Genomic DNA, 24,639 nt, shown 5'->3' on the forward strand with positions numbered 1-24,639 from the left:
GTGAAATCAAACTTTGATGCTCTTTTTTGCGAATTTACAGATCACATTTTGTTGAACATTTATAATTGTGCTCCTCTTAGTTGTTTGACCTTTCAAACGCATGCACGCGCAGATACTTAGTGTCACCTAACGGTATGTTATATGTGCACCCTCTTGTGTTCTGAAAGAGAATTACACAGATAAAATGGGGAGCTATCTAGAAGGGATACCAGGTTTGAAAACCACACTCGGGACGGCCAACGCGGTTCTATGAGGAACAGCTGCGCCTATGCCGCTGGACCCTCTCCAGAACTCCTGGGAGCAGAGCAATTAGGGAAAAACACACCAGAGGCCCTCAGGCCCTTTCTGTGTCGGGCATCTAGCCCGAGAGGGACTGGGTGAAAGAGAGAAAACCAAAGAGTACAATGTGAATTCTTCTGAATTGAAAACAGCTCAGCTTTTCGTTGGCTGAACCTGAACCACGTGTGGGAAAAGTCTTCATTCCCTGAGCTCAACGCCTGCCTCAACAGAACGTCTACTCCATGTGGACTTACATAGATTTTGACCTTATAGTCTTCCATAGCCACTTCCCAGCCTTAGAGGGATGCATCTGTCGTAAACCTGATGTGATGACCCTGGGCCCAAATATTGGCTTTCTTGGGAAAGGAACCATGGTTTCTTGCATAATACTAAGGCACAAATCATCTGCGTGTGACTTTGATCATGAGAACGAGTAGGAGACAACCGTGCCTGCAGTCCTTGAAATCATAGAAACACTGATCATTAATCCACAGACCTCAATCTGCTCCTGACTGTTAAAGAAAACACGACAAAAACTAATGAACCAAAAAAACTGAACCGGTCAAACGTACCAAAGCAGATGTTAAAATGAGGAAAAAGAGATGTGAGAGAAAGGTCAGATGAAGATCTGGGTGGAACATTAACTGAAAAACTGAGACGACTGAACCTCTCACCTTTATTTTAGTTTATATGTTTGTGGTCAATGTCAGTTTTTAATCTCCACAGATCTTGTCGTGTTGTTTGTCACTGAATATTTTATCACTCTGAAGTCCTGCATGTTTCTCAGTAATTGTGAAACTGTGACTTTTATCACTATAAACACTTCGTGCCACCATGAGTTTAATCATTAAATATAAATGACAGTTTTATTGAAATTATATTTTGTCTTTTTGATCATAAAGACTTTTACAGCATCTTTATCTTTAATAAAACTAATAATTGTGTTCAGTTATAATTTAATCAGATATGTTTAATTCTTAAGTATTTTTATAAGTTTGTTGTACTTTAGTAGTTTATCATACAAGAGCTTTAACACATGCAATATCACACTGTCAATCATTTACATGAATACATTTGACAGAAAGGATAAACTGAAGGCTGCATCTGTCACGATGGGCAGGGGCGGACTGGCCATCGGGAGTTCCGGGAGCAATCCCGAACGGCCGGTCCATTTCAGGCCGAACCGGCCGGAGGTCAAAAAGTTTTTTTTTTTTAATCCCTAACCAGGCGCTCAGCTGCAGCGGAACGCTGTGTCTGTTTCAGACCGGGCCAAACCAATTCTTCAAATCTTGAGGGGGGATAAGAGCGGCCCCTCCCAACTTGGACTGATTCTCGTTTTTCCTCACATCCGATTGGCTCAAAGGCGCCGATCAAAAGAGGCAGCTAAATGCGCCAAATTAACAGACCTTTTTCGCAGTTAAAAGGACGCTGTGGCAGGAAGTGCAGATGAGGAAGGACCAGCAGCATGGACAGGACAGGTGCACAATTAGTGATGCATCTATTATACACTGAAATCATTTATATTTGCATTTAAATATAGGCATATATAAGCGCGAATACAACCCCGACAGGCTTATCAGGACCCCACGCAAAGCGGAGCTTGAATCAGCTGTACGGTGTTGTATTCGCTATAAGAACCGCCTCGCTCTACATTATCCCGCTTATGAAATTGATGAAATAGCCTGCGTGCACATTTTGGCAACAGGAGTGGTGTTGTTCCCCAGTGGTTTTAACGTGTTAGCAACTCAGTAAGTTTATCAAAACAGTTTCCCAGCATCAAAATGTCTGGTAATTGCGTTTGGTTGCACTAATAATATACTTTATATTTGGCCATCTGCTAACGTCTTCTATTCACTCCACTATAGTACACGGATCTGGTAGCTGTGTTGAAAAACTTGATAAAGTCAACTTTTAAATATAACTTTCTCTGTCTGTGTTGCTTCACTGCTGATTCTTGCCATACTTCCATTGCCAACATGCGCGTTCATACGTTTCCACGTCATCATTGTGTTCAAACAGTAAAATGGTCTAAGGAATCCCTGTATGTCTGTATATTAGCTGTTAAGGTCACTGATGGAGAGAGACAGGTTGATGATGACCCTTGCAGTCATATTGATGAGGAAGAGGAAGGAAAGCAGAACAAGAGGAGGAGGAGAATGGAACCAGTACAAAAACAGTGATGGGGCAGTGTGCAGGGCTGGGTAGGCAATCATATTACCCTGCTGGAAAAACCAGCAAGACCAGCATATGTTGTGTTTTGGTGCTTTTATGCTGGTGACCACCAGCTAAACCAGCATCAAACCAGCATAGACCAGCATAATTCCCATGCTGGTTTGATGCTGTTTTTTCAGCAGGGTAGGCATATCAATCAACCAATCAATCAAAGGTTTATTAAGGACACACAAATAGAAAAATACAGTACAATATTACATATTTACATATAGGATAAAATGCAATAGTTCCACTTACTAGATTATAACCTGACTAAAGCACAGATTGAATTAAAAAAAAGGAATTATTCTTAGTCATATTTATTACTGATGTTCTTTCATGCACATGTAGCTGTACAATCAGTAAGCAGAGGCAGGGTCCAGCACAGGGGAAGTGGAGTCAGGGAGAGTTGAAAGTGAGTACGTACACACACAATCTCTATTTTATGGGACTGTATTGTAGTTTTTGATTATCTGAGTGGGTATGTGTGAGTATTTGTAACAATTTTATCACTCCAACTGACTGTACACATGACATGCTGGTAGTTAGCAGTATACTGTGACTTATGTGTTCGAGATTGGGTTTTGCTGACCTGGTTGTGTTTAGTGCAGTGGTGACTTGCTTATACAACCTGAGGAGGCAGGTGTTATCCTAAAGTTTCTTTAAGGTCTTCAGCATAATCTGATTCTCTTTATACCATAAAAACACTACTAGAATTAAAATAACTGCAAAAAATCCTGCTCGTGCACCAAGGGCACTCGCGTAAAAGGCCTCTCCATCTTAAAGTCCCCTCCATCTTAAAGTCCCGGGCTGAATTTCAGTCCCAGTACGTCCCTGACGATGGGTTACAGGAATCAGGACACACACGCAGGGTTCACATGAAATAAATAACATTTAATATAAAACAGGAAACAAAACACGAGTAACATCCAAGACAGGAAGAGACAGTGAAGTAATGACAATGATCCGGCAAGTGCACATACAACAGGCAGGGGTATATATACAAACAGACTAACGATACACAGGTGTGATGAGGCAGGTAATTAATCAATGACAGTCCAGGTGACAACAATTGGAACAGAGACAAGACATGAGACGGATTAACCGTGACAGCATCCGCCGGAGGTCACATATGAAGCAGTGTCGGCGCCAGTGAATACAGAATGAGGGGGCCTCCTGTTTCAGTGGGGGGGCACCTGGTTCATCTTATTATTATTTTTTTATCTCCACCGGGCCACGCTCCCTAGGGCCCGCTCGTGGCGCCGACACTGATATGAAAGCTGCATACGTCATCACGCCTGGTTTATTTAATGAGCATTACATTCGCAAGTTATAAGCATATAACAACAATTACGATTAACTAAGAATAATTGTCAACTTTATAATTGTTAATATTCTGAAATAAGACAGTCTTAATGAACTATATGTGACCTAGAACCTCCAGAGGCTGCAGTCTTCGGATTGAGAAATGGCCATAGTTCATTTAAATATGAATTTGTGTCAAAGCATCAGTGAAGTGAAACCGCACTACTGGATTTACTGCCATCTTCTGGATTGTGTTTGTATTGAAACAAATTGATAATTTTGGCAGATGAGCGGCTTCAGGACCCTGTTTTTCAGTGACATTGCCACACCTACATTAGACTTTATCAGGGGCAGCTGGTGCTTTCTTAAGAGTTTGTCTGCTTATACATAAAAACATGACAGCTTTTAATGAATGTAAAACATAAAGGAATGAGCAAACATTCAGGAGTGTGACACAAACATATAAACCTAAACAATAACTGATAACTAAAAGAAACAAACGTTAACAAGACACAACTGGACAAAGAACTCCAAAACACAACAGGTAGTGCCATAAAAATTCAAAATGAAAAACAAAACCATAAACTAAACTGGTTTCAGTAATGTGGGCAAAACTCAAAAAATAATGAACCACATCCAACATGAAGCTGTCTGACAGAGATAGGGGTGACTATAAGTGCCATTTTCCCAGGACACATCATTTCAGGTGCATCTTCCGGAAGTTGTATTTGATGACCTCATACATCATCGAGGTTCTCACATTTTAGTTAAAAACAAAAACAGTCATTGTAGTTTCATTCTTACCTTAACTTAAAACAATAAACCTCAATGATGATGCAACGATGAAGACACACCCGAAATCCTGGCCTGGTACGTATGGTCACCCTAGACAGAGATGTGCGGATACTAACTGTATCAAAAATAACAAAACCACAGCTTCACAAATCACTTCAGAATTAAATGTGCACCACAACTCTCATGTTTTATCATCTTCACCTTAATATTATGTTAATGGCCATAAACCAATATTCTATACTGTAACAAAGAGTGAACACAAAGCAGAATGAAGATAAATGAGATAAAGGAAGTGAAATCACACATCTTCAATAAACACAACAATGGAAAAAAGAGACGTCTGGTCAACAGGACCTGTAGTATTTACTATAATAAACTGTACTAAAGTGTATTATACTGAAGTGCATTATAGTTTAAAGTGGTATTATTAACTATAGTCAATTAATAAACTGTACTGTAGTGTGCTGTAATGTTTAGTATAGTAAAGTTAAAAAACACTACACTATTGGAAATTTATTATAGTTTACTAGATTTAGAGAAAGATATCTGAGAGGAACTTTTCTTACAAAAAATGAACTCCATCTTATTAAATTAAATCACAATGGCATAATGAAATTAAGAATCAATTTAATTATAGTTTTATTCAAAATAACACAATACTACATATAAATATAATGAATATCATCTTCTGATGTCTCACATTTACTGCAGTTTCCTCATCTCACCACTAGAGGTCACAATCACACAATTAATCGTGAATTTATTAACCTATTCATATCCAGAGATTTAATATTAAATATACAACAAACATTGTGTTGGTGTGGTGAAAACTCAAACTGATAAAATACATTAACATTCAGGATCACAACAAACTCAACAAAACCACTAAATGATATAATACATAAATGAAATGAAAACACATAAAATACATTATTGGTAAGGTAAGAGAGGAGTTTGATCTGTTTTAATGGTGTAAAATGTGTAAACGACTTCTGTTATTTCAGATGTCTGTAAGAAAACACAAAAGAGATAAACTCAATCATGAGAATTACGCGCATTTAAATAAATAGCTTATCGATTTATTGCTACTGCAGCACCGAATATAAATATAAATAGCAAATATCAACAATGTTCAGTATGGTACTCACCATAAACAGTAACATTGAATCTCTTCATTGTCTCTTGATGTCCATTAATATTATATAGTGTATAAAGTTCAGTGTGTTCAGATCTGATGTTTATGATGGTGAGATCTCCAGTTTGATTGTTCATCTTCAGTCTGTCTATGATTCTCTGAGTCTTATCATTATTATCATATATAGGATTGAGGTGAAGTTTTCTCTTGATTCTGGCAACGCGGATCTTTTCAAACATCCACTCAATCTTATCATCTCTCTGTATTTCAGTAATATCAGTGTGTAGAGTAACAGAATCTCCCTCCATCACTGACACTGACTTCACTTCAGCACCAAACACACCTGAACACAAAAAATGATTAATCAAATAATCTTTAATGTATTAATTATTTACAAAATGGTTTATGACTTTTCATACTATAGTCACAGCGTGTACAAATACCAAGTCATGTAAGACAAAGCCATCTTTTGACCGTATACATACTGAAAACTATATTCTCAGAAGGCGATGCACTTGGGTGGAGTGATGTATACTGTTAAAAGATAACTGTGTCTCATATGACCTTGTTATTTGTACATGCTGTGACTATACAAATCACAACATATAAATAGGAAAATGTTGGCATTATTTTGTCACTTATTGGGAGCAGTATGCTAGCTGGAGCCATTTACTTCCAGTCTTTGTGCTAAGCTAAGCTATCGGAGGGTGTGTCAGCCAGAGTTACGGCACGCACAGAAATAAAAAAGATATGTATGGACTTATCTAACTCTGGGGGATACAGTGAATAATCAAAAGAGCCCCAAAAAGTTGGTGTGTTTTTTTTAAAGTTACAATTATGGTGATCCGTGTTTGTTTTAGCATGACTCTTGATTTTTAGCTTGTTTGTTTTATTTATGACTGCTATCACTTTGTGTGTTTAAAACATGTTTGTTGTGGCCAAATAATAAACAGTAGTGCAATTCTAGGATATAATGTCAAACAACACCATCTAAAAAACAGTGTGTGATGCTGATGGATTTTGTGGAGACTCACCAATACTGACAGTAGGAACAGCTGACAAATATAAAGAGAAACACAGAGAAGTGAATAAATGATCTGTTAATAAAAGGTTTGTTTTGTTTAAAAGTGTGAGATGTTTATTGTTTATTGTGATTTTGAAAAACAAAAATAAAGTCATTGTGAAATATTAGTAAAAGAGTTAAAAGGTATTTATTTCAACAGATCCTTAAATTATTCAGTACTGCACTCACCATTAACAGTAACATGGAATCTCTTGATTGTCTCTTGATTTCCTATCATATATAGTGTATAAAGTCCAGTGTGTTGAGTTGTGATGTTTGTGATGATGAGATCTGCAGTTTGATTGTTCAGCTTCACTCTGTCTCTGAATCTTTGAGTCTCATGAATATCTTTATATATAAGATTGATGTTGACTGATCTTTTGATTCTGGCGATGCGGATTTCTTCAAACCTCCACTCGATCTCATCATCTTTACTCTGTAGTTCAGTAATATCAGTGTGTAGAGTAACAGAATCTCCCTCCATCACTGACACTGACTTCACTTCAGCACCAAACACACCTGAACACACAAATCGATTAATCAAATAAACTCTTTAATGTCATTCCAAAGAATTTTGAAACAATGTACTTAAAAATTAACCAGTGTCTTATTTAAACAAACAAACATCAAGAATCAGAGTATAAATCTCAACAATGGTGACAAATAAAATAGTCAAAATGTTCATGATTTTTTTTCATGCCACAGTGCATTCTGGGAGTTCTGGATGAGATTTGTAATTTGTTGATTCCGTGCATGCATTGTAGCATAAAGCTTTTCATTTTATTGTCACCATTGTTGAGATCCATACTCGGATTCTTGATGTTGGTGTGTCTAAATTAGACAACAGTTAATTTTTAATGGTACAGCATTTCAAAATTCTTTAGAATGATAAACTGATATAATATAACATTATTGAAAGAAAAAATACTTCTGAGTAAGCAAACACTAATAAATAATTAGTTTAGATGGTGTTGTTTGACATTATCTCCTAACCACCACCATAGAATTGCACTACTGTTTCTTTTTTGGCTACAACAAATATGACAAAGTTAAAGCAGTCATAAAAAACAAACAAGCTATAAATCAACAGCCAAGAGTCCAATTTAAACAAACACAGATCACCATAATGGTGACTTTAAACAAAACAAAGCCAAGATCTAAACCTAAGTTAATAAATAACTACAAGATGTAAAATGCGAATTAGGTTACAAATAGAGATGGTGATAGAGAGTTTGTAGCTTTAAACACTGCTTTGGTGTTACATTTTAACAAATCATTTACTTAACATTTATAATAAAACTGACCCAAAATTATTGAAACACAGTAGCCACTGATTCATATGTTCATTTTTAGATCAACACCCCATAGTGGTGAACCATCAGAGTTTCGTTTCTAAATGTTTTGAGACATAACAAAGCCTCATTTGCTAAAATCACAGCCACTTTGAAACACACTTCGATCCAAAGATTTGTAAAGGTTTCGAAGCCTCACAAAGCGAAAGCGACCATCACTAACTGTGACTGTCAAAAAGTGTTTGTGTTTGCTTGTTCTGTTCATCATTTATACCATCAGTATACCATCATTCATCAACTCTGTGTTTGGATCAGTGTTACGTTTAATAAACCACCAGTTTGCTTTTACCTCCTTGTCTTTGTATTGTAGCACATAATATAATTCACGTAGTTGTTTTAGATGTTTGTGACTGGTGCTTTTTGACACCCAAATATTTTAAGGACAGAATATTTAAAGAAAAACAACAGGGCTAAAACATCTTTAGTTGCTAACAGCTGGTTATATTTGGTGTTAAGTGTTATACAACATGAACACATTGTTTATACCTGATGGATTTTGTGTTGACTCAGTAATGCTGAGAGTAGAAGAAACTGAAAAAGATTAAGAAAATGTGCATAATCAACTGTTAACAAAAATATTGTTTTGTTTGTCAGCACAAGATGTAAGAGTTTATTGTGATTTTTGAAAACTAAAAATAAAGTGAAATATTATTAGTTGTATAGTTTTGACAAAGAGTTTGGAATTTTATTCAAAACTGAATACAAATAGCAAATATCAACAACTTTTAGTAATATTGTACTCACCATAAACAGTAACATTGAATCTCTTGACTGCCGGTTTATTTCCTATATAAATATATAGTTGATAAAGTCCAGTGTGTTGAGTTGTGATGTTTGCAATGGTAAGATCTGCAGTTTGATTGTTCATCTTCAATCTGTCTCTGAATCTCTGAGTCTTATCATTATCATAATATATAGGATAGATGTCGAATGATCTCTTGATTCTGGCGATGCGGATTTCTTTAAACCACCACTCGATCTTATATTTACTCTGTATTTCAGTAATATCAGCGTATAGAGTAACAGAATCTCCCTCCATCACAAACACTGACTTCACTTCATCACCAAACACACCTGATGACACAAATAGAATAATCAAATTACTCTTAAATGCTTTAATTATTTACAAAAAGTTTTACTTTTGACACTATAGTCACAAGTTGTGTGCTAAAGGTTACAATTATGGTGATCCGTGTTTGTTTTAGTAGGAATATTGACTCTTAGGTTTTTTGATTATTCATTTTATTTATGACTGATATCACTTTGTGTGTTTAAAACATGTTTGTTGTGGCCAAAAAGAAAGAGTAGTGCAATTTTGCACTAATAATAACTAATAGTTAACATGCACTAATAAACTGCTAACTTTCACTGTAACTATACAAAGTATTGATTAAAAACAGCAGTAACTTTTTTGTAGTGACTGACTCAAGTACCAGTTAATATTAACACTTTATAAGTTTAATAATTTATTCAGTTAGTTTGTGATTATCTGTGCCCACTGTAGTAAAGTTTACTTTGTTGTTTAAATGGATCATTTGAATATTCACACAACAAAACAAAAAAGAAAAGAAGAAACAAGGTTAACTTACCAACCAGAGTCCACAAACACAATACAAGAGATGTATAAAACATTTTCTTAATATTTAACACTAAAACCCTCCACACACATTAAAAGACTAAAAGTGAACTGAAATAAACACAATACAAATGTGGTGTTACTCCAGTTAAGGACCACCTAATAAAACATCATGCTGTTTCTTGACCAAAGTTTACAGGGGGTGGAGCATTTTCAGCACACAATTAGTGTCAATAAATACAAAGTTTATAGAAGTGACGTCCTAAACAAAACATAAACTATTATATATAGCCTACAATAAACACAATACAATTATACATTATGTAAAAATTGTGTAGAAATAATAAAGTTTGTTTGGATTTACTACTAAGTGTATTATTCCTGACATAACCATAGTTTTGGCATATTGATTACCATTCATGCACGCATGGTTTCAGTTAAACAAGCTTAAAACAAACAGATATTACAGTCACTGTCTTCAACAATGTGCTGCTCATCATCATCATACATTTATTCTGATATTTAGAAAAAAATTGTATAACACATTTTACTAAAATTGACAATTATGTGTTTGTATTTTAATGTCACTGTTCTTACAGGAGTTCTGTCATTTTCACTTCTAAGTGATTTAAAACATAAGAATTTTATTAGATGTACTGCTTGTTTTCATTTTTTAAGTTAAGTTTCAGATGGGCTGGTGTTTTTACACCTTTTTCTCTACACATTCACACATTTCTATCAATAAATCGGTAAAAGTTTTTGTCACGCGAGTTCCTTTGCTTCAGTTTGCTGTTTTATTTCAGCATACAGTACAGACGTTGAACACATTAACCACAAATAAGCAGCAAAAGTTAATCTTTCTTTGCTTCTATTTTGTATTTCTTTAATGTAAGCCTGGCAAACTTCAACATGTTTCATAATGATCCATATACATTTTGCACACTTGGCAGATCTTTGAGAGTGGTTAACTTAAAATAAATAACAGTAGAACTAACAGAGGCACAGCACTGCATGTTGAATGTTTGTTAATCATTGTGGTAATAAGGTTGTTGACCCAACAGACTCCATAAATTTGTTACAATGTTGTTAATGATAAAAACAAAGTTGTGACTGCTGAGTTAGCGCTTTATGCTAGTTAATGCTATATGCTAGTTAATGCTATATGCTAGTTAATTCTATATACTAGTTAATGCTATATGCTAGTTAATGCTATATGCTAACGTTTAGGCAGAAGTTCTACTCTTGACAATAAAATTAGTTTTGCAGGTCCATACTAAAAAAAAAACACAAACTTACCACTCAGAAACGTCCATTAATAAACTCCAAACAATTGATTATTCCTCGAAATCTGATAGAGACTCAAACATAACATCTGTCTACACACACACAGAGCTACTGAAGAAGAAACAGCCAATCAGAGCAGAGCTCAACATTATTATGTTCTCAACATTATTTCATTATAAAGACAAATCCTAGAGTTATAAATGGACATGAAAAACTGACCCTGGATCATTTTTGCACGTAATAAAGACACAAACCTTCTGTGTTGGTATCAGAGAACAATTTTTTACAGATTATTAACATGCATTCTTTAGCACTTTTAAAGGATTTTCTCTCTCTTTGTACAGGAATTTTACGACTTCCAGAGAACGTTTACATATGTCACAAATGATGAATGTGGGTTCCTTATAAAACATCTCAAACATGCTTTACATGTAAAGACATGCACTGCAAAATCCCGGGAGTTAAATTAACACTGCTCAGTGTTTATATAGGTCCACTCTCCAGAGTGCCAAAAAAGCAACACCGGAGAGAGCCAAAAGCAGCAATCTGTGACTTTATCCTCTCTATCACCATCTCTGTTTGAAAACTTAAATTGCATTTTAGATCTTACTTGTAGAGTTATTTCCTTAACTTAGGATTAGATGTTGTCTGTTTCGTTTAAAGTCACCATTATTGTGATCAGTGGTTGTTTTAGTTGGACTCTTGAGTCTTAGTCTCAGCTTTTCAGCTCTTTTTTTGGCTCTTATAATTGCATGTTTTAAAAACATGTTTTGTGGCCAAAGAGGAGGCACTAGTGCATTTCCATGATTATAATGGTTGTTAGGATATACTTTCAAATAACATTCTTAAAAAGTAATTTATTTAGTGTCTTCTTACTAGAAGTGTTTATTTCTGTCAATAATATGATATTGTAGTATGAAATCCATCTCATAGCAGTTTTTCATTCTGAACCATTTTTAAACACTGACACTTACAGATTAACTGCAGTCTAGTGTAGACACTTAAACATCAAGAATCAGAGTATGAATCACAATGATGGTGACAATAAAGTGAAAAGCTTCATGCTGCAATGCATGCTGGGTATTAACACATTACAAATCTCATCCAGAACTCCCATAATGCACTGCGGCATGAATAAATAATGAACTTTTTTACCATATTCTTTGTCACCATTGTTGAGATTCATACTCCGATTCTTGATGTCTTTGTATCTACATTGTTCAGCGGTTAATGTTTTTGTGCACACTGTCAAAATCCTTCAGAATGTCAAACTGCTATGAGAGTTCAGGACCTTAAACTGTAGTGATTTATTATTAATAGAAAATGATGCTTTTGATGAGGGAGGAAAAAACTATATTAATAAATCTGTTCATTAAAAGATTATGTTTGACATTTTGTTTTATTCAATCACACAGTAACCTTTTCTTTGCTATAACAATGTGTTTTAAACACACTAAGATATAGCAGTTAGAAAAAACTAACAAGCTAATAGTCAAGAGTCAAGTCCAACTAAAACAACCACTGATCACAATAATGGTGACTTTAAATGAAACAGCCAACATCTAATCCTAAGATAAGAAAATATCTCTACAAGTAAGATGTAAAATGCAATTTTAGGTTTCAAACAGAGATGGTGATAGAGAGGATAAAGTCACAGATTGCTGCTTTTAACTCTCTCTGGTGTTACTTTTTTAACACTCTGGGGAGTGGACCTATATAAACACTGAGCAGTGTTAATTTAACTCCCGGGATTTTGCAGTGTGGGAGGGCTGCGGGAAAGATTTTTTGAAGTCTTTCGAAATCGCTCATTCCTACCGTTTTTTTCTCAGATTGAAGTCTGGCTTGATCGTAATAACATAATGGATCGTGTGTTATTCTACTGTTTTGTATTGGTCTTGGATGGTGAGTAAGATATAAAAGACAAGAATTTTATAAAGGTTATATGTGTTACAAAAGTGTTTTCATTGTACCCGCTGAGGCATTGTATCTCTGCGATAAAGCGGGAAATGGAAATATCCCTTATTAAAATTAACCATGGTTTTACTGCAGGTACAAAAAAACATTTATGAGCCAGTCTGTGTTTGGGGTTTGGCTCAGTTTTGATAAATTTTCCTACATCTTTATTAGGTCAGATAATAAACTCAACATCAATCTATATATACAGGTTATACACACAATCATATTGAAGACTCTTTAATTCTTTGCTGTTTTTACCTCTCCACAATGAGTCATATTTTGTATTCTGGTTCATGAACACGCTTGATCTTTGTGGGCTTAAGATTGATCAGTTCAATCGGTTTACTCTGGTTCACTTCTTGTGTTACAGTCATTACGTTTAGAGTTAAATTCAAGTTTAATTTATTACTTAAAAAACATGGCAATAAATAAACGGTTTGAAGTATATTAGGCTTCAGATCCAGATCCTGTCCATGATGAGAGATTTAGAGGCAGACTGAATATGCATGTGTCTGGATCTCTCTACATCATGAAGTTCAAAACTGAAGACTCTGGACAATATGATGTAAACATCAAAAGCAGCAATCACATCATTCACAAGAGATTCAGTCTTAGTGAATGTGTGCATTTAAATGTGTGCTCTGTGTGATGTGAAATCAAGACACGTGTGTATTTGCTAAGATATCAAACAGAGGATCATGTGAAGATGTCTTCTTTGACTATTGCAGGATCCAGTTCAAGGTCCCACCAGGTGATGATTGGTCCAGGATTATTTGTAGTAGTGATCATGTTGGTGATAGTCCTGCTATATTATGCTATAGGAGGTGTAAGTAACATGAATATAGAAATATGTTATATTTAATTCAATTATACTTTTATAAATAAAATAAACAAGCATACAATAAATCCCTCTGTACAACTACAGCCAGACTATTGAAATGTTGCTCACCTCACACTTCTGGCCATGTGTGTTAGTGTAGAACGGGGCTAGTTGTCACATTGTCTCCAAATGAAAGATTGAACTGTAAGTGTGTTTGTTGGATTTAGGAGTTTTACATTGTGTCAAAACATGCAGCTATAGGCGGCTTAATTACATGTCGATTGTGACAGCATGCCCCACTATAAAGATAACATGATAAATAAGCTTTTCCTGGGGCACTTCAAGCTCAAACCAGTGCACAATGTTTTGATGTTTCCGGATTGACAACATGGGTTTAAGATGTTTTCTCTTGTTTGGTGGGTGTGTCAAAAATGCCAGCCCAATCAGCAGCAACATGATATAAACCAAGAGGTATTAAAGAGACAATGAGTCCAAATAAAGTCGTTTACAAATGTGTTATCTTTTATTCTGGACAGCAAGGGCAGTGACTGTAACATTGAGCATATTTTACAATATTAAACCCGTATTTATTATTGACTTCTAAGCCTCTGTAGTTACAATTCTTACATCATCAAAACAGGGTGTTCAACGCACCACCGTTTCTGTTTTAAAAATGTTTTCTAACACTGAAGAAATGTCAACATAATAATGTACCAATACCACAAAGAAATAAGAAATGGATTTTACAATAAATGAAAATCAGTCTGTAAGGTAGATTTTAATTTACAATGCTGTATATGAATTTTATGTGATGCAATGAAGCTCTTTACATTATAGTGCAAAACATTTACAACATACAATCATGAATCAAAATGTGAAAACTGATCACATGACTGCTAACAGCTGTTATTCTCTTTCTGTTTTCTTGTAGAAAAATGAAAGAATGAGATCCATGAACATTAAAATTAAGTCGACCTCCAACAGCAATGGTGCAGAGTAACTAAATACTTTTTTTCAAATAGTTGAGATTATAAAATGTGATATAATCATTTGCTTTTGGTGGCTTACACTGTGTGCATGAAAAATAAAGCAGTCAAAATCAATACTCAGTTCCCATTAGGGTTGCAAAGGGGCAGAAAGTTTTCGGTAATTTGAGAAATATATACAAAATATGTATGCATGATGACACACATATATATATTGCATGTTTAAGAAGGACACTCACATAATATTGTATCAGCTGTTTATTACAGTAGTATGGCACATTGAAGAAGATTGCAGCACAGAAGAGCTCGAAGACAAAGAACAAGAAAAAGGATTTATAGAAGAATATTAAAAATGTTCCTGGGAAGTGTAATGTTTTAGGGAAATCTGGCAACGTGTCTATAAAAGAATTAAGTTAATTAGATTCTGAACCCATTCCAAATCTTCGGTCAGCCTAAAGCGTTTGCTTTGATTTGGGTTGTTCGCTTGAATTTTTCTTTTTTACTTGATTTTGGAAAATATCTAATTTTAAAACTACCAAATTGTATTGATAAAATTATTTTTATTAAAGACAAGAACAGGCCTGCTGCTTCTTCACTGCAAAAAAAGACTCTTATTTTTTTGTCTTGTTTTCAATACAAAATCTAAAAATTCTTAAATCAATATGCATTTTCTCAATGAGCAAAAGAATAAGTCTAGCTTTTAGACAAAAATATAAAATTTAAGTGATTTTGTGCATAAAACAAGCAAAAAAAATCTGCCAATGGGGTAAGCAAATTTTTTTTAGAATTTTTCTTGAATTTAGTGTTTAAGAAAAATTTTCAAAAAAAAATTCTTACCCCATTGGCAGATTTTTTGCTTGATTTATCCACAAAATCACATAAATTAGATATTTTTAGTCTAAAAACTAGACTTATTTTCTTGGGTCATTTTGCTCATCAAGAAAAAGCATCTTAATTTAAGAATTTTTAGATATTTTTACTGAAAACAAGACAAAAATACTAAGAATTTTTTTTCTTGTAAATTATTTTTTGCAGTGCAATTCATAACAATTTATAGTTGCAGAATACTGAAGTATACATTGAACCATCTGTTGGCTCAAATGTCGGAAAACCAATCGGCCTGGTGAAGAGTCCTTATGTCTTTTCCGGCGCTCACTGATGACGTTTTAGCGTTACGTAATTTAGGTAGATTTATCTGACTCCAAAAGAAAAAATCTCGTTATTCATTATATGAATCAAATAAATAATTGTGGGATTTGGAGAAATGTTTCTATTTTAAATCATTATTATTAACTCGTTCAATTGATTCTCAATTGTTGCTTAGAATGCTTGCATCAGCAGCTGCAGGTTCATAATCACAAACTCGACCATGCAACCAGACCTCATATTTTATGTAAGTAGATACGCCAATGTTCAACTCTGGTTTTGTCAGATAAGTTGCCAAGTAATTAAAGGCAGTCAATCCACCAATGCTTAACCCTGTAGCTAAAATCAAGTCTTTGTCAAACAAATGATGTCAGAACAAATGAATAAAATGAAAAGACAGACGACGCACCAAATTTAGCCCTATTGATTAAGAGTAAGTTGTTCATCAGAGCAAATAAATAAAATGAAAAGGCAGACATACGCCTACTATTTCCTGATCTTATATTTTATAATATAATTTATTAACCAGGTAGGAAAATCATAATTCACATTCCAGTTCAAATACAAAGCATAAATTAATAAACAGTTGTAATCAAATAACATTGCATACCTGGTAAAACAGTGTAGGAGATCTGGCTACAGACTCTTCATGTAAAATAAAAAAACACAACAAAAGGCACAACTTCATGAGGTTCATTTCTACTAATCATAATTCTTGAATCATCGATAGCAGAAAGTTGAAGACAAAGTTCAGACTCGATAGGTGGTAATGCGGGCTCGTTCATCTCAACCACTAGTGGCCACTATATTTTGAAATTGCAGCGAGTACTCCACAGCCGAAGATGTGCGTAAATATAAGTGCAAAGAGTAAATCTCCATAGTAACTTAATGTCAGTGCTAAATTTAGACAAGATAACTGGAAAATCCCAACTTAATCCCTTATCTTGCTTTTGGGCAATATCCCTCACAAGTTAGCCTTCTCAGAGTTTTTTTTCAAAATAAAAGTAAATCAGGTTTAAATGTCAGGAGTTCCTGTCGGGACGAAAGTAAAACTTGTTACTTTTGTCCCGCTGCTTATACTGTTGCATTGCTACCCAGTCTCACGAGGTTTCATGATTTAGTCACGTAATTTTTTTATTCTTTTTTTTGTGATATTATTACAAAATTTCGCGTTTTTTCGTGATCGTATAACAAATTCCTGTTTTCGTGTGATTGTCGCGTATTGGTTGCTCGGCTGCTTTTTCCTATTTTTAAACCATTGTCGCTTTGGTCTAGGGTTAGATTTGGTGCTTGCATTGAAATGTTACTTTATATATTGGTTCATACTATTTTTTTCAGATTTTTTAGTCGCCTGGAGTTAGGGTTATGGTGTGTTTACACCAACCGCGTTTCAGGCGTCAAAAACGCGTCTACCGCGCCTGGGTAATAATAATAATAATAATAATAATACATTTTATTTATAATGCACTTTACATCACAGATCTCAAAGTGCTACAGGGTAGGGATGTCATGTTATGTAAATCTAACCCTAAACCGAAGCGACAATGGTAAGAAAATAGGACAAAACAGTTGAGTAACAAGTACGTGATAATCACACGAAAACTGGAATTCGTTTACGAAAAACATGGAAATTTGTGATAATGCCACGAAGAAAGTTATCTAAAAATGATGTGACTGTATAGCCAAATTTCGTGAGACTGGGCTGTGAATTATGTTGAATCCTGTTTGATATCCCAAACAGGATATCCCAAAACAGGATCCCAAACAGTGTCACCAGATGGAATTCCAAATACCTCTTTGGTGGACTAGAAGTCTTTTATAGAGTAGGAACGTCTCATCCTGATGCCAGATGGATTCGGCCCAGAGCATCGCTTTGACAGTGAGTAACAAGATGATAAAGGTAATCTTGCTGCAATCTGTTGGGAAACAAGTTGGTTGCATTTCAAACATCAATGAACATTGTAATAGAAAACCCTTACATTCCTCGACTGTGCCAGAGTACTGTTACTACTGTACGGTAGCACATTGTCCGTTGCTGTGACTTGTGTGTGTGTGTGGGTTGAAGTTCCTTGTAAGCAGAAGCTTGAAAAAACATGTTAGGCACTTTTATTGGTTCGGTCTTCTGTCATGTAAAGAAGACTAAACAAGTATCTCCTATTTGGATCTTTAATCTCCTCTTATTAATGACATACATAAACATGTTAACCAAATAATTTGCTCTGTGAAGAGATCCTTTTCAAAGATGAGGTAAATTAAGAACCAACCCGACGTCAGACCTTCTCCTCATAGCCAAAGAGAAAGACATCCAAGTAAAATCATAAACATCTTCAAGCACATGACTCACAGAAGATTACTGTTGTAACTAGTTTTAAAGAAACCCTGAATATCTATATATTATCTATATAACTGTCATTAATAGTGAATAAATATAAAGCTTTTGAGATGATGTGCTATTTATTTAGGGGATGCCCTCATTCACATTCAGCACATGCCACTCAAAAGGTCTGTGTACGGCCCTGCTAGGGTTGTAAATGGACATGTAAAACTATCTCTGGATCATTTTTGCACTTAATAAAGCCACAAACCTTTTGTGTAGATATCAGAGAACAATTTATTTCTATGCATTCTTTAGCACCTTTAAAGGATTTTCTTTCTCTCTCTCTCTCTTTGCACGGGAATTTTACGACTTCCAGAGAACGTTTCCATATGTTGCACATGGTGACTTAAGGTTCCTTGGAAAACATGCCACATGTTTTCATGTAAGGACATGTGGTTTGTCTTTACCAGATTTTTCAAAGCGCTATAAAATCGCTCATTCCTACGTTTTTTTCTCAGATTGAAGTCTGGCTTGATCGTGAAACGTGATGGATCGTGTGATATTCTTCTGTTTTGTATTGCTCTTGGATGGTGAGTAAGAATTTTATAAATGTTGTATGTTTTACAAAAGGTCAGATTAACCCTTAAAAGAGATTACAGAATGGCAGATTATCTGTACACAGATATAAAAACTGACTTTTTATACTTAATGTTACATTAGGGGAGTGTGGGGGCTAAAGTACAAATTTTTCAGATTTTCTTTTTTGTTATTATTGTTTTAACAAATATACCTGACTATGACCTTGTTAGTATATTATTCCAAACATATTTTGTCATTTACCTTTGCAAAAAATAATTAAATACATTTTCATTTTAAATGTTAGTTTCAGCAAATGTTTTTAAAGCAATCCGATTTGATTTGTTGAGAATAAAATTAGCATAATATAAATTCTGAAAATAATGCAGTATTAGCAGCAGGACAAGTGTTACTTTCGTCCCGACAGGAACTACTGACATTTAACTCATTCCTCGCCAGCCTTTTTTGAAAAGTTGCCCACCAGCATTTTTGTGATTTTCACAAAAGTTTAAATAAAATTAATAAACATACAAATATATGAAAGAACAGACCTCTGCTTTTAAACAAACAATAAACAAACAAACAAAACGGGGAGAAAATGTTTCATCCTATTTATATTTTTTTCTCTGCTTATAAACTTTTAAATATGGATATTTTTCTTCAAAATACATTTTTTAGCAAAAAATCTGAAATAATTGAATTTTTGTGAAGGAATTTTGTTCAAAGATCAGATTCAGAATGATCATCGAAACATACAAGGAGTGTAAAATAAATAAATATTTTTTTGCTTCAGTTTTTGTATAAATTGGGAAGAGCGCCATCTAGTGGATAATCGTGGTGTTACTGACAACCATAAAAACTCATCAGTAAAACTTTTTTTTAATGCAAATATTTTCTCTTAAATGATGAGAAATCTCGTCAATGGCGGGGAAAGAATTAAACCCGGCTTACTTTTATTATGAAAAACGTATTATGTGAAGCATAGTTTGCGCATAGTTAGGCGCATTTTGAGTTAACTCGCTTCATTTGCGCATCAAGTTTGTGTCATTCACGCGTAAAATTCAGATGCGAGTTCGCTCAGTTTGCCGATTTTAGCTAGCTTGTAGTCTCAATATGTATCTGAAATTGAGTAAAGAGCGTTTTTACAACTTACCAGATTGTCTGAACTCCTCACTCACTTTCTTCCAGGCTAAATCCTTTTTATCCCTTATCTATAAAAGTATGAAGATGTGTCCGGGTGTCCACATACAGCGACAATGATTTTGTCCTACTTTTTTGTTTTGTATTTCTGCCTCCACTTCCAATGTCATAATCATGTCACTACTAGAACAAGCTCCTGATTGGTTAATGCAGCGTGAATATCCCCCAAAGTTACGATTTTTTTACTCACGCAATTCGTCATTCGTGCAAATTGCAAATCGCATTTATTTACATTTAGGCATTTAACAGATGCTTTTATCCAAAGCAACTTACAAAGATAAGGAAACCATCAAGCGATTTGTCATAGGGAGGCATTAATACAAGAGGTGCTTATACCAAGTTACAAGTTTTCACACTTCAGAGAGTTAAAGTTTAGTTAAAGTTTTTTTATATAGTTGATCTATGATTAAATAAAGGCTTTGTGTTTGTGTGTTTGCAGGTGCGTTTGGTGCTGATGTTTCAGTGTCAGTGATGAAGAGAGATGACGTTACTCTTCCCGTTAAAAGTGATGAAATAAAGGGAGCTTCTAAACTGGAGTGGAAGTTTAATGATAACATTATAGCAAGTTCTAATGTACAATTGAACATTCAGACTGAAGCACAATACCCTGATGGGAGATTTAAAGACAGACTGTATCTGCAGAGGTGGGTAGAGTACTCAAAATACTAAAGTACTTATACAAAAATGTACTCAAGTAAAAGTAACAATCAAATTATTTACTTGAATAAGAGTAAAAAAGTATTAGATGAAAAAACTACTCAAGCAGTAAGTTACTAGTTACTTCCGATCTGATAGAGATGAAGCGTACATACCTTTTTCATCTCTGTGGGTGCCGTTACTCTGTCTGACACACCCACCGCTAGCCTAGCTTAGCACAAAAACTGGAAGTAATGGTGCTAGCTGGAGCCATTTGCTTCCGGTCTTTGTGCTGAGCTGGGCTGGCGGTGGGTGTGTCGGACAGAGTTGCGGGAGGCACAGAGATGAAAAGGGTATGTATGCATCTAACTCTGGGGGATGCAGTGAATAAGCTAAAATCCCAAAAAATCTGCGTGTTCCTTTAACATCACATAACGTGTCAATTGAGAAAAAAATCTCAAACACACAGATGTTTTTCTGACAGTTAATTGTGTCTTTATTTTCACGTTCACAACACAAACTTCTCAGCATCTGCATTTAAACAAGCTAACAGTAAACAAAAAAGAATGTGTGTGTCTGTTTTTATATGAACAGGTTATTATCATTGCCATTAAAGTGCAATTACTGAACATAAAGATAGGAGCTTGAGAAAAATGATCGTTTTAGAATTATTTTGCAAATCAACTCTACATTTATTAGAATATATAATAAATGTTCATTTAAAAACATACTTTATTCTTTTATTTTTATAAGTATATGCATTCTTTAGGAAGAATTTAAATAGAATACAATCCCGTTTTTGTGTATTTTCTAATATATAGTGAGGTGTCCGTATTTGTGTTTAAATGCAAGACGTCACATTATTCTGTTCAGTTTGTTTAGTTTTGTGAGGAAAGGATCTGGAAATGTGCAGATGTGAAGGTGTGTTGTTTGTAAGTTTTACAGGAATTGTCACTGCTTCCACAAAAGCGCATATGACAAAAACACTCGGACAGTGTGTGAAATAGTATTACAATAAGGTAAAAGTGCCCATAATGACCAATAATAGTGTTGAAATCACGGTGACACTTAACTTACCGCTAAGTGTTGTTTCAGGTTGGAGCTTGGTTCCTTTACGCTGAGATGTCATTTCGTTTTGGTGCACAAAGCATGATCGCGTTATGAAACTTTTCTTTTAGACCTTTTGAAGTGAAAACATAGAGCGAACTTGAGGCCACGCGTGATCTGCGTCCAATAGCTTACAAATTTGTTTTTATCTACGCGCATCTCTGACGCGCGCTAAAGTAGCCACCTCTCGCAATGCACGCAGCCTCTCCAACGTATCGCGAGACTTTCGAACAATGCATATAAACTAGTGCTGGGCAGGGATTGATCGCGATTGATCGCATACAAAATAAAAGTGAATTTTGCATAATATATGTGCGTGTACTGTGTCTAATTATTGTGTATATTTAACCACACACACATTCATATATTCATTTCAGAATTGTTTTACTTATATATAATTTTTTAAAATTTATTTTTAACATAGAATATATAAAAATATAAATAAATATATATAAAAATGTAAATGTTTCTTAAATTCAGAATGTGTGTGTATTTATTTATACATAATAATTACACACAGCGCATACTCATGTAGTATGCCAAAAGCCACTTTTGTTTTGTATGCGATTAATCGCGATTGGTCTTTGCCCAGCACTAATATAAACTTTTTTGTTATATTAATATTCATTAATTATTACCCTTTGACAGAAGCGGAGTAACGCCACCAAATGTAGCAAAGTAAAAGTACAGTTTTTTCCCTAGAAATGTACGTGAGTAAAAATAGTAAGAGTGAGTAAGAGTAAAAGTACCCATCTTGAAATTTTACTTTAAAAGTACTAGTTACCCAAACATTTTACTCAAGTAAATGTAACGAAGTAAATGTAATTTGTTACTACCCACCTCTGTGTATCTGCAGAGTTGGACTGGATCTCTCCAAATCAACCGAATCCAAACTGAAGACACTGGACTATATAAACTGGAGATCAAGAGCAGTGGAGGATCAAAATACAAGACATTTAATGTTACTGTCAGCGGTGAGTACTTCATGTCATCATCCTTATATGGGTTCAGTGTCTAGTATTTATATTCTTCTTCTTCTTCTTATTATTATTATATGTTTATTGTGCAATAATAAGCTCTACAAGTAAAGAAATCTGAGATGAAGTTTATAAAGTGATGTGTTTGTTTCTGTGACAGATAAAGTGGAGTCAGTATCAGCATTGGAGGGAGAAACTGTCCGTCTGGAAACTCGATCAAGTCCACATTCAGATGATGTGACCGAGTGGAGGTTTGAAGGATCTCTCATATTTAAAGAGGAAAGAATGCTTGATCCCCATCCAGATTATTATCATGATGAGAGATTCAGAGACAGACTTGATATGCATTCGTCCGGATCTCTCATTATCAAGAAGTTCAAATCTGAAGACTCTGGATTTTATGATGTAAACATCAAAAGCAAATATGGCATCCTTCACAAGAGATTCAGTCTTACTGTCACTGGTGAGCAGTTTTTTAGATAAAGTTTGCTAAGATATTAAACAGAAGATTAGGTGAAGATGTGTAACTGTTTTAATCTTTGACATGAACATCATGTCTTCTTTGACTATTGCAGGATCCAGTCCGAGGTCACACCAGGTGAAGATTGGTCCAGGATTGTTTGTAGTAGTGATCATGTTGGTCATAGTCTTGGTATATTAGCCTGCTATAGGAGGTGTAAGTAACACGAATATAGAAAAATGAATGAGATCCATGAACATTAAAACAAGTCGACCTCATACAGTATATAACTTCAAACACAGCTTATGATCTACAGCTGAAGTTATCAGTTATTAATCTATAAAACTAAAGATGTGAGATTTTTTCAAATAGATTTTATTATAAATATTAGTCATTTGGTTTTGGGACCATGTATGGTGTAGGGCAAGAGTGTGCAACGGTTTCAAAGTTTTTAAATCCAGGTGAAGGGAACTATGTGCATGAAAAATAAAGCAGTCAAAATCAATACTCAGTTCCCATTAGGGTTGCAAAGGGGCAGAAAGTTTCCGGTGAATTGAGAAATATATACAAAATATGTATGCATGATGACAAATGTATAGTGCATGTTTAAGAAGGACACTTAATGCATTAGCAGTTTATTAGAGTAGAGAGGAAAAAAATATGTATTTGAAAAAATCATGAACTTAACCTGTAAAAGATATGAAAGAATGTGTTATCATCAAGGTGGGATGACTTATAGGCATATTAAAGAAGACTGCGGCGCAGAAGAGCTTGAAGACGAAGAACAAAGGCATGGGAAAGATTTTATAGAGACCATTAAAGACGTTTCCTGAGAAATGTAATGTTTCAGGGAAATCTGGCAACATGTGGATGAACTTAATTAGATTCTGGATCCATTCCAAATCTCTAATGCCGTTCAGCCTGAAGCATTTGCTTTGATTTGAGTTGTTAGCTGTAGACCTTGTGTTTTATTTTTTGACTTGATTTTGAAGAGATCTAATTGTAATACTACCAAATTGTATTAATAAAAATTATACTTATAAAAGACAATAACAGGTCTGCTGCTTTAACACTGCAAAAATTACTTTCTTATTTACTATTTTTTTGTCTTGTTTTAAAGGGATACTTCACCGATTTAGCATTCAGCTTTGTATCTGTAGAAACCCGGCAGTATTACTGAATGACCATGTTTCCCTCCATCATTTCCCCCTGAGAGGAGAGATATCTGCATTTTGGTTCTGCAAAAAAGTCCTCCGATGATGCAAAAATCGTCATATTACATCATCGGAGGACTTTTTTGCAGAACCAAAATGCAGATATCTCTCCTCTCAGGGGGAAATGAGGGAGGGAAACATGGTCATTCAGTAATACTGCCGGGTTTCTACAGATACAAAGCTGAATGCTAAATCGGTGAAGTATCCCTTTAAGTACAAATATATAAAAATTCTTGAATCACGA

At 34.7% G+C, this 24,639-nt stretch overlaps 2 protein-coding genes across 2 annotated transcripts; one reads left to right on the forward strand and one right to left on the reverse strand.

The window, feature by feature from the left end:
* Positions 1-5,200: 5,200 nt before the first annotated feature.
* LOC141359536 (pregnancy-specific glycoprotein 22-like) lies at positions 5,201-9,888 on the reverse strand. The gene is made up of 6 exons (XM_073862150.1): positions 9,730-9,888; positions 8,885-9,214; positions 8,627-8,671; positions 6,978-7,307; positions 6,760-6,780; positions 5,201-6,068 (listed from the first exon to the last, which is right to left on the reverse strand). Exons 1-6 carry the CDS (start codon positions 9,770-9,772, stop codon positions 5,713-5,715), a joined length of 1,125 nt encoding a protein of 374 aa, XP_073718251.1. The 5' UTR covers positions 9,773-9,888; the 3' UTR covers positions 5,201-5,712.
* An 8,680-nt stretch (positions 9,889-18,568) lies between these two features.
* Positions 18,569-24,236, forward strand: LOC129453610 (contactin-3-like). Its single transcript, XM_073862123.1, has 6 exons — positions 18,569-18,667; positions 18,744-18,815; positions 20,441-20,645; positions 22,603-22,718; positions 22,882-23,184; positions 23,297-24,236. The coding sequence occupies exons 2-6, from the start codon at positions 18,773-18,775 to the stop codon at positions 23,380-23,382; spliced, it is 753 nt and encodes a 250-aa protein (XP_073718224.1). The 5' UTR covers positions 18,569-18,667; positions 18,744-18,772; the 3' UTR covers positions 23,383-24,236.
* The last annotated feature ends 403 nt before the right edge of the window (positions 24,237-24,639 follow it).

The sequence above is a fragment of the Misgurnus anguillicaudatus genome, chromosome 23 (genome assembly GCF_027580225.2).
Source record: "Misgurnus anguillicaudatus chromosome 23, ASM2758022v2, whole genome shotgun sequence".
NCBI lineage: Eukaryota > Metazoa > Chordata > Actinopteri > Cypriniformes > Cobitidae > Misgurnus > Misgurnus anguillicaudatus.

Excerpts from the sequence above, each read along its gene's own strand:
- LOC129453610 (XM_073862123.1), top strand. The coding sequence starts at position 18,773 with ATGGATCGTGTGATATTCTTCTGTTTTGTATTGCTCTTGGATG. Across the intron at positions 18,816-20,440 it reads TTTTGTATTGCTCTTGGATG|GTGCGTTTGGTGCTGATGTT; the intron begins GTGAGTAAGAAT and ends GTGTGTTTGCAG. Across the intron at positions 22,719-22,881 it reads ATTTAATGTTACTGTCAGCG|ATAAAGTGGAGTCAGTATCA; the intron begins GTGAGTACTTCA and ends TTTCTGTGACAG.
- LOC141359536 (XM_073862150.1), bottom strand. The coding sequence starts at position 9,772 with ATGTTTTATACATCTCTTGTATTGTGTTTGTGGACTCTGGTTG. Across the intron at positions 9,215-9,729 it reads GTGTTTGTGGACTCTGGTTG|GTGTGTTTGGTGATGAAGTG; the intron begins GTAAGTTAACCT and ends TTGTGTCATCAG. Across the intron at positions 8,672-8,884 it reads ATTCAATGTTACTGTTTATG|TTTCTTCTACTCTCAGCATT; the intron begins GTGAGTACAATA and ends AATCTTTTTCAG.